This window comes from Lytechinus pictus, chromosome 15, assembly GCF_037042905.1.
Source record: "Lytechinus pictus isolate F3 Inbred chromosome 15, Lp3.0, whole genome shotgun sequence".
Classification (NCBI taxonomy): Eukaryota; Metazoa; Echinodermata; class Echinoidea; order Temnopleuroida; family Toxopneustidae; genus Lytechinus; species Lytechinus pictus.
Window position 1 is genome coordinate 16459253 of NC_087259.1, and position 18126 is coordinate 16477378.

The 18126-nt window shown below is 37.4% G+C and overlaps 1 protein-coding gene across 1 annotated transcript; it reads right to left on the bottom strand.

Annotated features, from left to right (window-relative positions):
* Positions 1-6317: 6317 nt before the first annotated feature.
* LOC129278411 (uncharacterized) lies at positions 6318-11684 on the bottom strand. The gene has a single exon (XM_054914590.2). It carries the CDS (start codon positions 11393-11395, stop codon positions 9653-9655), a length of 1743 nt encoding a protein of 580 aa, XP_054770565.2. The 5' UTR covers positions 11396-11684; the 3' UTR covers positions 6318-9652.
* Between the last annotated feature and the right edge of the window lie 6442 nt (positions 11685-18126).

An 18126-nucleotide genomic window follows, 5' to 3' on the forward strand; every position in this document is an offset into this window, starting at 1 on the left:
TTAAATGACGTCCTAGCGCATTCATTGTCTCTCACCAATAGTCTGGTTTTTGCGCGACGCCACACAAATATAATCTATTCCGAAGAGCATTGTCATTATTACCTTGGCATTAACTCATGCTGCCATTTACTGACAGGTACCATTCGCCTCTCATATACTGAAACAACATTATGAATGTTATAAAACGGGCACGTCTTCTCACGAATCGAGCTTACTAAACAAAATAATTTTTTGTTAATATGGTTAAGATATTAATATGAATGTTATGTAGGCCCTATGTTCATATTATTATCGGGAAATCATAAAACATGTAGAGGTGGTCTGGATGACTATAGGATAGGGATATTTTTTTTTTCACTTATATTTTTATATTGCTGTGTTAAGTTATACGAGGTCATATCTAATCTTCTTTAAGAGGAATTGGGAATTCAAAAAGAATCTGGTTGGCGTTTAATAAAGCTTCTCGTAAGTTACGAGTGATTTTACACAAGGTCATGGGAAGCGGGTGTGCTCCTGGGGGCAGCCCCCGGGGAATCAGGTAGACAAGCAAAACAAAAGATTGTCTCAAAAAATGACGAAGATTTTAGATCAATAACCCGGACTTTACGCCCAACTAGAGACCTTTTCTGTGCCAAATGATATATCCCTATGTAGATGACTTAAAACCTAAGAACATGGTCAAGTCGTTCGTGTGTTTACAAACAGTTTTATGAAACAGCCACTTGACCTCACCTGCAATAAATCCAGCAGTGGGATGGGCTGAGCTCCCAACGAGAAACTTTATAGCAAGAGCCTTCTTGTAGTTTTGTTGTCCAACAGCATTCATAACGAGGGAAAATTGAGCCGAAGTCTTGTAACCGTTCGAAATTCCGAATATCAAGGAAAGGATCAGCAGAAACGAAAAAGACTCATACCCCTTTCATAAATCCAATTATGCGGATAATATCCGCATAATTTGGTCGTAAAATTGGAGTGGGACCAGAGTTATCCGCATTATTTCGATGCTGCAATTATCCGCATAATAGCGGCATCGGGACCAGATTTTGACTTTATGAACGCATTTCCAAAGTAATGCGGATAATTGCCATGGTGCGGTCACAAGGTCACCCTTTTCCAACGTAACACAACCCCATCGGACGGGGTGTGTGCAGTTGCCATGACAATTATCCGCCTTTTTCAGGTCGGGCGCTCGTAAAAAAAATAGTGCGGATTATTTTCGGAGGTTGTGAATGCAATTTTTATTGAATTATCCGCATTACTCTTAGGCGGATAATTGGAGGATGGGTTTATGAAAGGGGTATCAGCTACGTAGTTAACAAAGAATGCCCCTGATGAAGATTCGCGATCACATACAAGCCTTCAATACTTGCCAACTTTCTGGACGAGATGACCCCACAGGACAATCGCCCCAGAAAGTTGGCAACTCCACCGGCGACTGAGAGCTGAGCAGCCCTAGGGCTAGGGTCAGATAGGCCTTTTTCTTGAGCGTTGGGGATGGTGAACGGAAGCCAGGTGACATACGTGAATATGAAGAAATATGTGTGAAAACAGAGCATAATAAAGATAGGATGCTCTTTGAATAATCTTGCAGACGAAGAAATTATCTTCCAAGAGCATTGTTTCGCGGCGACGATTTCCTTGTTGACATTGGGGTCTGTATTATTTGATAAAATTGCCTCATCTGATTGACAAGGAGCTTCTATTGTTGAGACTCCCTCTTTCCCGGTCGATCTGCCGCTGTCGATGTTAGTTTTAGTACTGCATTTTGAACTAGATAAATGTTTTCTTCCCACCTGATCAGCTAGCGCAAGGTCCTGCTCACCACGACCGGGATGACATACTGTTTTACCAGGGTTTTCTTCTTCTACATCAAAATGAGAATTTCGATCATCTTCGCTTATGTTGTCGATATCAATTCGAATTGTTTTATGGGTAACGTTTAAATGTCCTTCGAATTCGTCCCCATTCTGCATGGACCGTCCATTCTCTTACGAACCTTCTTGGGAGGTTTTAAAAGTGAGCCGATAAAGATATTTGTGTGTTAAACGCACCTAACAACAGAAGAGTCCCTCTCCATCCGTATAATTCCATAATGGCTTCAAACAGCAAAGGCATCACCATCACGCCAATACTTCCTCCAGAAACAAAGATTCCCATTGCGAGATCAAATTTATCAGCGAAATAATCAGCCGGGCTTGTTGTCGGCAAAATAACGCAGACAAATCCTTAACCTGTAAGGAGTATTTCATGGCTCCAAAAAAAGTAGTAAGTTTAAATATGAATCCTGAAGAAGACTGGTTGGTGGGAAGAAAAAAGAGTGAGCAAGAAGAGAGAGAGAGAGTACATTAACCTTTCTTGAACTTTGTCCTTAAAGAGTTTCTATGTGCTTTAATTGTATATGTTTAAGAGAAAGAGAGAGGGGGTGGGGAGGAGGAGGATTTCTTTCTTCAATTAATGTGTGTGTAATTTGATTTTTACAGATATGAGTAATTACGTCAAGGTCTGCCTTCGACCGTTTCTGTTAAGACGTGCATGCCCAGGCTTCGAATCACCTTATAAACTTCGTAATTTCCCAAGGTAGCCTGCATGGATTCAGGTATTTAAAAGTCCCAATGGAGGACAATCAAGCTATCTATAACGTCGAACATTGTGATCATAATTATCATCCCTTCACCAGCTTTACGCTCTCATACCAATTTCCGATCATACCAAATCTAATCGACAGTTTCACCCGATCTCACAATGGAAGTATTTTGACTCACCGTCCGTATGCGATCAAAGCTGCGGTTATCTGTGGTGCCGACGTGGTAAACGAGGCAGCTATCAATCCTCCCGATGCCAATATACCACCAACTATCGTGAGCTGTCAAACCGAGAAGTAGCGAAGTAGATGTACAGTGATCAATCCTATGAAGGCAAAATGAAACATTGTATAAAGCGGTTCCAAATAGATTAATCGGAATTAAACCATGTAAACAGATCAGTCACGTAAATATGGTAATGGATAACAAAATACTATAAGCTTGATCCTAGATGAAGATAACAGTATCAGGACAACTCCCATCTGACGATTCCCCCGGTGGACAGCTCTCCTGGCGGACAAGTCCTCCACAGGACACCTCCCCTGGAGGACAACTCCCACGAGGTTAACTCCCACGGAGGACAATGCGTCTGGCGGAGGTGTCCTAGAACCGAAGACACCTTTCCGAAGTTCCCTCAAGATATGCCCAGACATGGGGTCCGAGTCATCATGGAATCGATGAAGGTGTCTCTCACATATTTGGTGTTCAAAGGCCCACAAACATTTTGCCTATAGAGTCAACGCAATTCCTGTAGATCAGATCAAAATGGTCCTACAATTTCCAGATTAATTTTTATTTTAAGTCGTAATATATGGTTAAACGAACTTTTCGTACTTCTTCAGTGGATTCATTGGCGCAGGAACGTTCGAATCAAAGCTCTGATGGATGATTGAGACAAACTCTTATCTAATGGCTCACTCTCTGATCTTTGAATCTTTAAAAAGATTAGTTAGCACATATTTTAGGGTACTGCCTTATACCTAAGAAATACGGCATTCCTGAGACGAACCCATATATCGCCCCGATGTAAGAAGTACTGACATCAAACTGAAATGTAAATTCATCAAGAAGTAAAGAAAGTGTCCTGGTTGATCCTAATTCTAGAAAAGACACCATGAACAGACCGGCTAAGATGAACCATCGATTGATTCCTCTGGGCGGTCGACATCGCTGCATATCGCTGCTATGCGGTCCAGTTGGGGGTCTTGTGGATTTTGACATCGCTAGAAGAAACCAAATGCGATGTATGATGGGTTATATTCGTTATTCCGAAGTTTCGTTATTCCGAAGGTTCGTAATTTCGAAGGTTCGTTACTCCGAAAACGAAATAGGGGTCGTTATTCCGAAGGTTCGTTAGTCCGAAAACGCAATACGGTTCGTTAATGCGAAGGTTCGTTAGTCCGAAAATATGTATTTCAGTAACAAAAACGGTGTTGTAAACAAATAAACAACAAGATCTTATGCAATAATAGTTTCAACGGATGACGATACATGTGTATGTTGTGGCCAAAGCATGTATTGTATCAAGCATCTTAATTTTGATTTTGTTTGAGCAACTGCTGCCCAAGCGAATGGATTAAGAATGATGGGAAATGTGTGTTGATCACATGTGAATAACCTCTAGATAAGGTTTTTTTTAGGAAAGGGAAAATGTCCTTTTTTCAAAATGAAATGTGCCCTTTTTCGAAATTGAATAATCTTTATGAAGTATAACATAATACATTTTAGGTTAGAAAATCACAATTTTTGCTCGCACTTCGCGTTCGCCTCAGTTATTATGTAGTAAGGTACTCACCCTCTTTCTGGTTATAAAAAAATTCTTAGAATGTCCAGTTTTCAGGTTGGTTTAATATGTATCCTATTCATGAGTCACTAAATTTCGTCCTTAACAGCTAAGTTCCGTTTCTGGTCAGAATATTAAAGATTTCCTACACCACTAGTCTTGCCCTTTCGGTTTTCCCGGCTTCGCCACAGATTATTTCATTTTTTCGGATTAATGAACCTTATTTCGTTTTCGGACTAACGAAACTTCGGAATTACCAACCTTATTTCGTTTTCCGACTAACGAACCTTCGGTAAAACGAACCCTATTTTGTTTTCGGATTAAAGAACCTTCGAAATAACGCCACAAATTTTCGGATTAACGAATCCCTTTTCGTTTTCGGATTTCGGAATTACGAAGTGTAACCATATAGATCACGTAATACAATAGTTTGCTATAGTATACGCTTCCTTTGAATTTGTCTAATTCAGATATTCAATATGGATCACTTCAACTTCAAATTCATTTTCCTTTTTTACTTCTCCTATTTATTGCATCTGCATACATTGTTATTTGTTAATGTCTTAATTGCACACTGTTCATGTTGAATAGTTTGCCAATGTATTGTTACATTTCATTGTACTCAAACATCTCTTGTGGCTCTTGTTTTGTGGAAATTTTTAATAAACCGAATCAAGACATCAGCCATTTGACATGTTTGAGTTCAAATGACCTTCTTCCGATCATGTGCAGAATGGAACTACAAACTGGTCTATTGTATAAATATGTTGCAAGGTCGATAATCTTCCGGATGTGCTCCAGATCTGAATCTGTTAAAACATTGAGCACAAAATAGGGAGCTAGATGGAATCCTGTCCAGGGCTCCATTTCGTCGCGGTATAACTATTGTAATCGTTATGCCATTATGGCAACTACCATGGTTACATGGCCCAGTGGCCATTCACAATCAAGGTTTCCGTGGAAGTTTGTAGTTAGTTTACAACAAGTTACAATAGCTGTGAGTCTTTATTGTACCGTCCCCCAAAGTCACCTTTCAAATTTACGTACAAAGTTTATGTCATACAAAATTCACAACTGTACAGATTACTTACCAGCAGTGTCTTGTAATTTCTTCAGATTAGACATGTTAGATGTCGCTCTCATCTGGTTGATCTTGTTCGTGTCATAACTGATCGAGACGAAGTTCTAAATATTTGCCATGAATGAAAAGGTTGAGGGGTCTTTGACAAACATTTCGACCCTGTCCTTCGTTTCAATTAAATCCGAATAAAGAGAGAACAGCAATTATTTCCGCATAAAACTTGAAAGGACGTCGCCTCTAATTGCCATGCAGGAACCTCTATGGCTTTCACAGATTGTAGAGAATACACTGGCATGGGAGATGAGCTTTTCTGGCTCGTCAAAACATTCATATACTTGTATAGCTATGCCTATACACCCAGATCCAGAATCCTTTTCTGTTCATGCACAGCGGTGTCATAATTTCTACGAACCAAAAGGTAGCTCCATGGTAAGGGTGTTGCACTTCACGTTGACCCCAGTTGTTGTTTTTTTTAAGTCCACGATGTGTTTGGAAAGACACATCTGCTGATCTGGAGATGGTTCTGTTTCTGTTTAGGCCCCATCCCCCAATCTCGTGTAAGCAAATATCGAAAATATTTATAAATATATTGAGACTGCTTCTTTATTTTCAATGGATGATGTCAATATCACACTTTTTTATTCTTAAAGAAGTAATGAAAAAATTGAATTCCTAAAAAATCAGATCCTCTTTTGGTCTTGAGATGTGACTACACCTCCTCATCTGTGATCAATTTTGTGAGAATACAAAAATGTTTGGGAATGAGTGACTGAATCTACACACATAAAATTGAAATACCAAAGAAAGAATAAATCTACGACTTCATCAAAAAAAATTATTCAAGATTTATTGAAATATACTGTGCCAAAAAGTGTATTACCTTGAAATGTATAGTACCAAATTTGTATTTTCTGATTAACGTATAACTATGTAAAAAATTATTTTACTAAGTTACTGTATGGCCATCATTCCTTCCATTTCCTTTTCTAAATCACTATACATAATATCACGTAAGTAGAGGTAAATCGATTTAATGAAGACACGTTTCGATTCACTGATATTTTATAAAGTTACATCAGACGATTAAAAAGCGTTATAATTTCGTGATTGTGTAAGTTTCAAAAGGAGATGAGATATATATATAAAAAAACACTGACTACTCCCTAATTACCATCATATCACACCCATTAACACTCCGTATGAAGAATAACAGAGGAGTGAAAAAGGAAATTTTTACTTACAGTATTAAAATTATTTTTTTACATTATTTACATTATTGCATACATACAAAGATAATATTTAGATCGTCCAATAGGTCAAGAGATGAATGCTGCATTCATTAATTATCGCACCAAATATCAGCTTCTTCTGATCGTGGTGAGATATATTTTAGAGCTCTATTTATTTTATATAATATAATGAATGATAATAATATAGGATTTATATCGCGCACGTATCCACCTTGCTAGGTGATCAAGGCGCTCACATATTACCCCGGCTGAGCTAGTCTACCGTTTTAACATTGAAAATCATCCATCTCGTCATTTTTAATATCCCAGCATGTGTATATACCTGATAATTACATGAGGCGTAACAAGGATACACGTATAACATGTATAACGATGACGACGAAATTTCAAGCGATAGTATGTATCTTACTACGTTTAAATGGGAAGTTCACACTGACAATAAGTTTATTGTAAAAATAGCAAAAATAATAAAAATATGGGTGAAGGTCTGAGGAAAATCCATCAAATTAAATTTCTATAAGAATTCTTTTTTTTAATTCAATTCAATTCAATTTATTTTTCATTCTTCAACATAATAAAAATAATTACATGATAAATCAATTCAATTTAATTAAAAGCATGAACAAAATTCAACATTGAATAAATAATATACATATTCAATAAGTGATTCAAATATAAATTAACATGCATGTCAAATTTAAATCAATATAATCAATATAATTAAATCAATATAATCATATATCATGAGAAGAATAGAGGGGTCCACTGAAAAGCAAAGCTTGTAAAATGTGTACCCCTCAAAAAGTTAGGATAGAAAGAATATTGAAATATACGTAAAGGAAAACATGACGTTATTTGTGACGTCATATGCGAGCAGCTTCCCCATGTATCGTGTAATATAAAATTAATGAACCTTTATCTAAAAAAAATGAAAATTTACTTTATTGAGCCTGCAGTATATCAACAGATCCGAAAGAAAAAAAGAAATGTATTCATCATAAACTTATTAAACAAATTAAATTTATGTATTTTGTGTTACATAACATATTGGGCGGCTGCTTTAATCTTTGATGGAATTCGCTCAAACCTCCACCAATATTTTTGTATATATCAGTGTTTTTTCTGGCATTTTTAGAACAAACTTTTTGTCGTGGTAAACATCCCCCTAAAACAAACTCGTCGAAAAAAAATGGGTGTAGACTGAATACGTCTCTGTGATCTAGTCATTTTATGTGTGATTATATTCTAGTCAGAAATGACTTTGTTCTAGATAAAAGCGACTATTATGATTATAAAGTAAACAAAAAATAAAGAATTATTTTACCCATGCGACAATTTCATACAGTCATTATAAACTACTTAAAATGGTACTTTTTATGAAAATCAGTGTTTCCGGACTTGAACAGAAAGAGAAAGTAAAACAGCCGAGGAATGGAAATCACCCGCCCCATCAAGTTCATGACCCCACAATCGATAACAAAATATAAAAAAGATGAGCAATGCTAGATATTGTTCTGGCAATCATCCGGGATGATAGTAAACTTTAAAATTCTGTCATTTTTAATTTTTCGAAGGGTAATTATTGTTCGATGATTTATTCAAATTCAAATTGTTTTATTCTCTCAGTAAAACCTTTGCATAAGAAACAAATATAATACAAAGTTAAAATACAAATCGGTGTAAAAGACAGTCTAAAAATTGCATTATGGTTCAGAATCATACTGAGGGGTAGCAGCCAAAAAGGAAAAAAAATCCTTATAATTAGGCCGACCCATTATTAAAACGAAAAGGTGACATATAAAATGCAATAATAACAGGGATATAGCAAAAACATTTCTAACAACAAAATAACTTAAAAATGCACATAAACAATGAACCAAGACATCAAAAAGTGCCATGCCCTAACATAATATTACAATAATTATAATAATACAAGTGCTATACATAATTTATACATCATTCAGCCACTGTATTTCTCAAGAAGGTATCTTTTGAACTTGGTTTTGAATAAATTAAGTGTTTTTGCATTGCGTATTTCATCTGTTAGTGAATTCCAAACTACAGGACCATGATGGATTGTTGAGACAGTGACGTTCTTATTTTATTTTTATATTACTTTATGCTCGGTTTCTACGTTTGAGATATTTCTACAGAAAAGGGTAAAAAGTAGGCACACCTGACAATTTTCTCCAAAATACCACGAATACTGCCGTTAGTGTAGTATTAGAACCATAAAGATATATCTCATATCTTCACAAATTAGAATAAAATATTATAATGATAATGGGCAGCTAAAACATATTCGGCTGGGAAAACCGTTCAGAGTATGGGAAAGGTTTATTCTTCAATGCATCACATACAGTAAGAAATTTGAATACCCACAGGGTTAAAAATTTGATGTATTTGCTATAATCACATGCACTTCGAGATATGATGATATAGGACTTATATTATAGCGCACGTATCCACCTTGCTAGGTGCTCAAGGCGCTCCTATATTACCCCGGCTAAGCTAGTCTATCGATTCCGGTGCGCACAGCTTTTTGAGAAATTACTTCCTGCCGGTACCCATTTACCTCACCTGGGTTGAGTGCAGCACAATGTGGATAAATTTCTTGCTGAAGGAAAACACGCCATGGCTTGGAATCGAACCCACGTCCTTCAGATTGAAAGACGAGAATCTTAACCACTAGATAATCCGCATTCATAGACGCATAATTGCTTTTAGCTCGTTTTGTATTCTTTCAAAACGAAATAAAATCTCATAAAGACCGTTTTCACCTTGCCCTCAACATTAAATTCCATGAAGGTCAAATTCGTAAGACTATTTCCCAGCAATTTGGCACATATTATTAATTTGGGCAATGAAGGAATAATTGTTTAAAAAACAATAAAAAACATCCACGGTCGACCAGTATTTCCTTCCCATTATTTTTTTTTCTCATTTATTTGTCTGGTCAGCGAAGATCGTTTACTCCAGGTGTTTCTTTGTAGACGATAACGACGTCGCCATTCAGGACGACAACAGTTCCGGGAACAGGAACAACACATCTTGGATGATAGCGATATAAGTATGATGTCGGAAACTCGATGACCTTATCTCTTCGCATGTCACCGGCAGAGGACATGAGACTAACGTATCCCATGTATGACTTATCCGATTTTTCACGGTATGTCACGTAGATCATGTCATCCGGAGCAATATGAAAATTAATCCTTCTGCTCCAATCAGCGAGTGGGAACCTCATCTTGATTTCTCCCGTCGCTCGAAAGATTCTGGTAATGTCGGAGTTTCCAGAGCGAATGATGATATCCCCATTGCTAAGTACCCCACATCCCATCATTGGATTGCAGTCGACCTCACCGATAGTTCGGAGGTGTGCTCCTGTCTGGGGGTCAATCACATGGATGTTGCTGGTATTGTGGCTAGCAGCGAGGAGTTTGCCCTTCCTGTCTACAGCTAGAAACGCAAACCGCGCTTCGTCATCAGGTAGAGCTAAAAACCTTAAAACATTCCCTTGTCTGTCACAGATCTTAAGGAGGCCTGCATTGTAATCACTGTATACGAAACCCTTGCCAGGAAAGACAGCTAAATCCCAAATGCCCCGAGTCTTCTTGTCGCCCAGAAGCGTTTCCACAGATCTAGACTCTATGTTCACCGTGTACAGACCTGATCCATTTCCGTTCCGAACGATCAATGTTTGCTCATCGATCGATCCGAGAAGAAACGGCTCTTGAATATCAGAAGACAATTTCATTGTCTTTTCTACCTCATAGGAAGCCATCTGTCCTGTCAAGGTACCGATTCTTTGTTCATCATCCATCCTCTTGAAACCTAACTTCCTCGCAACCTTTGAGATCGTATCCACGTGATCGTGGTCCAAACGTGGCAAGTTGTCCATACCCTTTTCGTGAAACTCTGCGATCTTCTCATGGAAAGATTTCCCATCGCAATCAACCACGATGGATTTTGCAAGTGCGGCTGTGCTCTCTAACTGATCTTTAGTGGCCTCAGCGGACACCTTGGCGTCTGAAGTCATCTTCTTGAGCTTGTCTGAAATAATGTTTAGCTCTGCCAGTACACCGTCTCTGTCTTTTACCAGTGTTTCGTGTTCGTTGTTGTATTCTTCATTCATTTCAGCAAGCTCCATTTCACGCTTTTCGTTGATCTGCCTGATTAGCTCTTCTGCCTCTGTCTTAATCCTGACTAGTTGAACATCTCTTCGCTCTTTCTGATCCTGTGACTTTGTCTGGAAAGTGACGGATATCTTAGCTCTGATGTCTTCGAGGTGATCATCTATCTTTTGCGAGCAGCATTCTACCTTGTTCAGAAAGCTCTGCATTTCGACTTGCTTTGCAGAAATCTTTTCAACATCCCTTTCCATAGTTTCTTTCTTCTCGATGAAGAATTTCTCGATGTCTTGCATGCGGTGACCATGGTGAGAAGTCAATGCGCAAGTTGGACACACTGCCACTTTGCATTCAGAGCAGAGCAGTTCCACTTCTTTCCGCTCATGTTGCGGACACGGCCACTTAACAGATCTATGTGCTGCATCAGCCAGTATGGCGCTGGCCAGATTGCGGGCACAAGTTGGACATAAATGACGCTGTTCAACGACTTTGTACCCTTGTGTCTCATCTCCATCATCATTCCCACATTCATCGCATTTGAATCCCAGTGCATCAAAAAGGCCTGCCATGTTGATGTCTTGATAGTGGTGTATCTCGCTTCAAAACGAATTTTCTCCTCCGTATCACGTCCCTCGAAGCACAAGTCCGTTTGGTTTCATATGCTAAACCATGTCCTGCATCCCAAAGCAGTGTTCAGTTTGAAAGGCAGCGATGATCAAGCAGTACATATAGTGTAATGTAATTCTCAGAAATATTGAGTTTTTGTTAATATCTGCAACCGTTGAAGTAGTTTACTGATAAACGCAATCTATACACGTCATGTGAATTATGTATGGTAACACCGTACCTGATCGTTCTGCCCTCGATCTCAGTGATTAACAGCTTTCGGACTTGCTTCCGGTTTCCTAACTGAATACATCCGACTGCATTGAGGTTGTGTAAATAACGCAGAAAGCAAAGTACAATGCAGAGTGCTAGTCTGCAGGCACAGACCCTGATTGAAACTTTGATCAACGGGTGTGTCTCCATGCAAAGACTAGCACATACAAAACTTGCTGCGCGAGAAGGCCTTCAGTAAAGGCATGAGTAGGCTGCACATTCAGACCCGTAACTCGAGTGAAGGGTTTGCCTAGCAGAGCAGAATGCAGTGTACACGTGCCAGAAAGGGGGGGGGGCAATAAGAGTTGACCGCCCTATGAAATTAAAGTGATCATATATATATATATATATATATATATATATATATATTGGCGAAGAAGCTCAAAAAGCATTGAAGCTAGAGACGTAGCCTGGATTTCTTCAACTTTTATTCGTACAAGCTTTCGGCCATTTAGTTCGGCCTTCTTCAGGTATCTGAAGATGTAAAAGACACAATGGCTTTACATGTACCATGCATATATTTGGATCAATTTACTAAATATAGGTATATCTTAAAAGAAAATGTTTTACATCGGTAATGTTTAATTAGGATTATCCAATAGCTATTAAAATCAATTAAGTTTACGCAGATTTTTATTACAAACATTTTTTTAAAGTATGTAGACATATAATACATATATCTCAAAATGTATAATAATACATATATCTCAAAATGTATAATAATACATATATCTCAAAATGTATAATAATACATATATCTCAAAATAATACATATATGTCAAAACAGTATATATCTCAAAAGAAGTTGTGTTGTATTGGTGATGCTTAATTAAGATTATCCAAAAGCTAAAATAGATTAGTTTGCACATATTTTTATTACGAATATTTTATGAGAGTATAATTGAATTATATACATTCGCGTCTAAGCACGTGAACTTATGTATATGTAAGTTATCTTACTCGCAGTCACATACACTCTCACATACGCGCAGATACCCAAACAAATCCTACTCCAATATCCTTGGTAGTGCTGGTAATTACACAAAGTATTATATAAGGTAGATGTAACAATAATATATGTGGTACTGCGATAAATAAGTGATGTATACCATATAAATACATTATAAATATCTGGTTTCTTACCATCAAGTTTTACTGTAAGTGCTTGACCAGATGGGTGATGTGTGGGTGTGTGTGTATATATCAGTGAATATGAAAGTGCATTGACCCTTGAAAGGGGAAACGGAAATGGGTCGTGGGGTTAGAGTCAATCAGGAGTAGGTGGGGGGGGGCGAACTTTGGGTGGTCAGTGATCTATTGTTCGGCATTGATACCATGTGGTTGTAATGTTTTTAGTTTTGATATCAAAAAGGACTCTCGGTGTAGTATTGCTTCACGTGACCTACTTCTGATTGACTCGATCCCGGTAATTTGGACCTTTTCTAGGGTATATATATATACATGTAAGAAAACAAAACTGAGTGCAACAAACAAAGGGCAAACAATACTGGGAAGAGGGAGCTTTAACTGATCGTGCGAATACTCCATAAACCTACCCGTTTTCCTTCCCCAGTGTCCTCCCTATACCACACTTGTCGACCCTCTGCCATAGACAGATTCTCATTAGCAGAGTATAGATTTTATTGTGTAATTTCAATCTAACATACAATCCCTGTAGCTTTTCTTGTCTCTACTGACCTACATTACTATAAATTTGAAACGCTGGTTAAAGAGATGGTCCGGGCTGGAAATATTTATATCTTAATACATAGAGTAGAATTCACTGAGCAAAACCCCGAAAATTTCATCAAAATCGGATAACAAATAATAAAGTTATTGAAGTTTAAATTTTAGCAATATTTTGTGAAAACAGTCGTCATGAATATTTATTAGGAGGGCTGATGATGTCATATCCCCACTTTCCGTTCTCTTATGTTATTACATGAAATCATATTTTTTTCATCATTTCATACTCGTGTGAATAATATGTCTCCCTTATAATGAAAAAAGTTGCAGCAATAAATATCTAATGCACTAAATCAGTTGTCAATCCAATTTTTCTAGTTCTTGGAAGAAAAATTTTGAATAAACATAATGTCATATAATAAAATACAAAAGAACAAGTGGAGATGTGACATCATCAGCCCACCTAATGAATATTCATGACGACTGTTTTCACAAAATATTGCTAAACTTTAAAAGTCAATAACTTTGTTATTTGTTATCCAATTTAGATGAAAGTTTTGGCATTTTGCTCAGTGAATTCTACTCTATTTATTTAGCTATAAATACTTCCAGCCCGGACCATCCCTTTAATGTTATCATACCAATGCAATGAAATATTATATGAATTCTATTTTCTTTTTCATTGCTAAATTCACCATCAACACTAACAGTGATGATTATAATAGTAGTTATGGAGGTGTTGGTGATGATGATTGATGATGATGATCAGCATCAGCAAAATATACGGAACACATCGAAAGTAATCCTTCCAGTTAGTCGCCAATCCTTACATACGAGGCAATTTTGGGGGCACAATCGATGTGCCTAACAATTCTACAAAGATATTCAAAGTAAACCAGGTGCAGTGACCACTGACTGAGGAACATCTGAGGAACATCGCTCAGTCGTTGGTGACTCTTTGGGTGAACGAGCGCCCTCTCTGAGGTTGAGTCTCTATTGATGTTTGAAATGCCCATATGTCTACAAATGTATATCCTTCTATCATGTCCATTAAAATGTTGCATTTTGGCAGCAGGAACTGTTTGGGTGGTTAATGTTTCGCTACTTGTATGATGCTGTTCAAAGTAGCAGTGTCTAGATTACGTATATCATGTTTTCAATAATTCCGCAGTTATGGATTGAGTATTTTCTAATCCCATGTAAACTAAAAAGTAGGCCTAATATGATCATGGTCCTGGGAAGCAGGGGTGCTTCAGCACCCCAAGTTTTTGCCTTGTGGGTGCTTTGTGTATTATTCTCCATAAGTAGCACCCCCAGGAATTCTGGTAGGTGTCACAATTTTAGAAAGCTAAAATAATCTTTAGTTTGAAGTCAAACTTCTTTTTTTTTTTGCTTTTCAAATTTCTCTGGACCAGAATAACCTTCATTCTGTAGTGAAAACATTTTTTTTTTGCTTGTCAAATTTAATTCAGCACCCCCAGTCGAAACAAATCGTTCCCAGTGCCCTGACTTTGATACAATAAGGTGAATCAGTTATTTATATAGCTGTAAACATTGAACTGAATTTCCTCTTGGTAATGTCTTTTTTATGGTTTTCAATCCAATCGTAAGCCATTTTCTATTCGTGAAAATATTGGAAGCAAACATATTGGTTAGACCCCCTGATAATTTTTTCCAATGCAAACACATGTTTTAAAGAGCCTTAGAAAGAACTATAAAACCTTTAATCCTGACGTAAAAAAATATTATAAAGCGTAAAAACCTTTCATTTCTGTAGAATACTGATAGCCTTTCTATGATTTCAAGCACTGCTATAAATTCAAATCGATTTGGTATTTTTTTCATGGCCTTCATTTGTGCGTGTTGAGGCCAGGGGTCGTTTCATAAGGCTGTTCGTAAGTTAAGAGTGACTTTAAGAAAAACTGGTGATCCTTTCTTGTGGTAAAAGAATATCCATCATTAAATGTTCATTGGGGATTATTAAGCGTATAAGAAAGGTTCATCAGTCGTTCATAAAGTCGCTCTTAACTTACGAACAACTTTATTAAACACCCAATCTATTAAGCTTACTTTGCAAAGTTCATGAACTGGTTTGGTAACGAGGTCACTTCTCGGAGGTAAAACATTACTTTTCGAAATCCATAACAACATGAACTATCTGTAACGTTAATCTCTGCAAATCACCGTCACTATCGGGAGCTTTCTTGAAGTGTTCAGAAGTATTCGGAAGTTTACGCAAGTCGAAAGAACAAACACACATGACGCATCTGATCCTATTCGCATTGTCCCATCTTTTTCCATATCATGGTGTCACGTGGGAATTGACTTTTTTTTATTATTTACCTACTGCTGCTTGACACCAAATAAAGAATACGTAACAGATTTAATCAAATCCTTTTGTCATTCTGTGGTTTCCTTTTGATCTCTTTTACAATGATTGTACTTGAAATATACATGGATATAACAAAATATAACTTAACTTAAACAATAGTTGACTAGAGCCCCCATCATCTCTTCTAGCTTGACATGCCCCACTCGGCCCTGGTGGTCGGTCCAGTTCCTGGCCTCCGCAGCTTGCGATGTCTCTTCCACTCGGCCTCGGCCTCCGCAGACTGTGTTGCCCCTTGATGAGTAGCCCCCAGATCAGAGATGTGGCTTCAACGAATTAGTGGACGAGATCGAGCCCCCAATGATGACATGAATTTTGACCAATCATGTCGGTGGAGAACCGGCGCGCCGCGGCGGCAGCTGGGGTCGTTATCTCGTCACCGAGGCCGTCCCTCAGTTTTAACTTCAACTGCCTATACTAACATCTGTAGTCTATTCTAGCTTAAGTGGTTCTCCCTGAATTACTTAAATTAACCTCCTTAATTATATACCCTACCGTTACTAGGACTTACTGTAAGATTTCTATAAAGTAATTCAAAGAATTTCAAATAACAGATGTGCATAAAGCAACACATTCTTATTAATAAAAGACACTTCCTGTGCATCTGTCAACTACATTCATAATTGCTAGAGCACTGTATTTGCTATTTATGACACCTGTATGAAAATGCTTTACCTAATAAGAAATATTTCTAACACCTGTACAAAATATGACATCAACCTGGTACACTTGTATTCTAAAAGGGGGGTATCAAACGTTTCCAACGCTTGCTTTTAAAATATTCAAAACATACGTACATGCTTGTCTACAAGACAACCCTAACCTGGACAAGAAAATATGTTGAAAATATGTTGAACACATGTTTAAACTGAAACATTCTATAATTAAATTTCTTTCCTGACACATGGTGACAGAGGGGATCAATGGGAGTTGAAGAAATAGTATTTTTTGGACACAACGCCAGAGGCAAGGCTTACAGGGATGGTCCGGGTAAAAATGTTTATATCTAAACAAATATAGTAAAATTCACAGAGCAAAATGCTGGAAATTTCATCAAAATCGGATAAGCAAATAGCGAAGTTACATTGAACATTAGGTGGGCTGATGATGCCACATCCCCACTTTCCCTTTTATGTTATTACATGATATAAATGTTTCATTATTTTATTCATGTGTAAATGATGTGTCTTCATTATGGTGAAATGGGTTGCGGCAATAAATAACGAATGCACTTAATCAGTTGTCAATCCAATTGTTTTATTTCTTGGTAGAAAATTTTTGAATAAACCTAAATTCATGTAAAAAAATACAAAAGAACAAGCGGGGAAATGAAATCATTAGCCCACCTAATGCCTAGCCAACGGTTTCATAGGAATAATGCAAATATTTAAGATTCAATAACTTTGTCATTTGTTATCCGATTTTGATCAAATTTTCAGCGTTCTGCTTTCTGAATTTTACTCTATTTATTTAATTATAAATATGTCCAGCCTGGATCGTCCCTTTAATGCGACTGGGTAATAATGGCTCCCCTCTTCGAAGAGCTCTATGCCTCATCCCCACTGTCGTACGATATACGAACGCCACGATTGGCCTTCCGTTGATGTTTGCTTTTTTTCCCCCTTTTTTTTTTTTGGGGGGGGGGGTTGAGGGTCTTTTTTGTGCTTTGCTTGTTGATGTTTGCTCCTTTTTTAGGTTGTTTATTTGTTTTGGTGTTTTTTCCATTGTTGCTGTTTGGGTATATTCGTGTAGGCCTATGGTGCGGGGTTTCCTGTCATCCGGGCCTGTCCTCTTTCTTTTTCACTTAATTTAGTACAAGGTAGTAGGCCTACACAATATATGAATTTTATATTACAAGTCAGTTTGATGTAATTTATAGATATTTATCATCAACAGTTATTACTTATGTATATATTCTTGCAGACACTTCTTTTTGATCGAACCAAATAAATGATGAAACAACCATGCATGTATTATTTGTATTATGTTACTCGAAAAGAAAATGATATCGTATTGATGTGTTGAATGAACTCATTGAATAACAACTTAAAGCAAAAAAAATTGATCGCGAGAATTTTGAACAGTTCAAATTTTTTCTGCGATCAGTTCGATTTCCACGACTGATCTGATACGATCTGATACGATCGCTACGATTATTCCACGATTGAAATGACTAATTACAATCATGGCACGAGTCGTGAAAATGGGAGCTAGGTATTACGTCAATAATATTTTCGGAATTATGAAGCAAGAAAAGTGTTTGACGTCACCACACAGCTCTTCGCGATCTTCACTATTTGCGATTCCTTTTCATCGTCGGGCTTCGCATGGGCGGACAAAAAAAGT

Bases quoted from the DNA above. Each gene is read 5' to 3' on its own strand.
- LOC129278411 (XM_054914590.2), bottom strand. From the start codon at position 11,395: ATGGCAGGCCTTTTTGATGCACTGGGATTCAAATGCGATGAATGTGGG.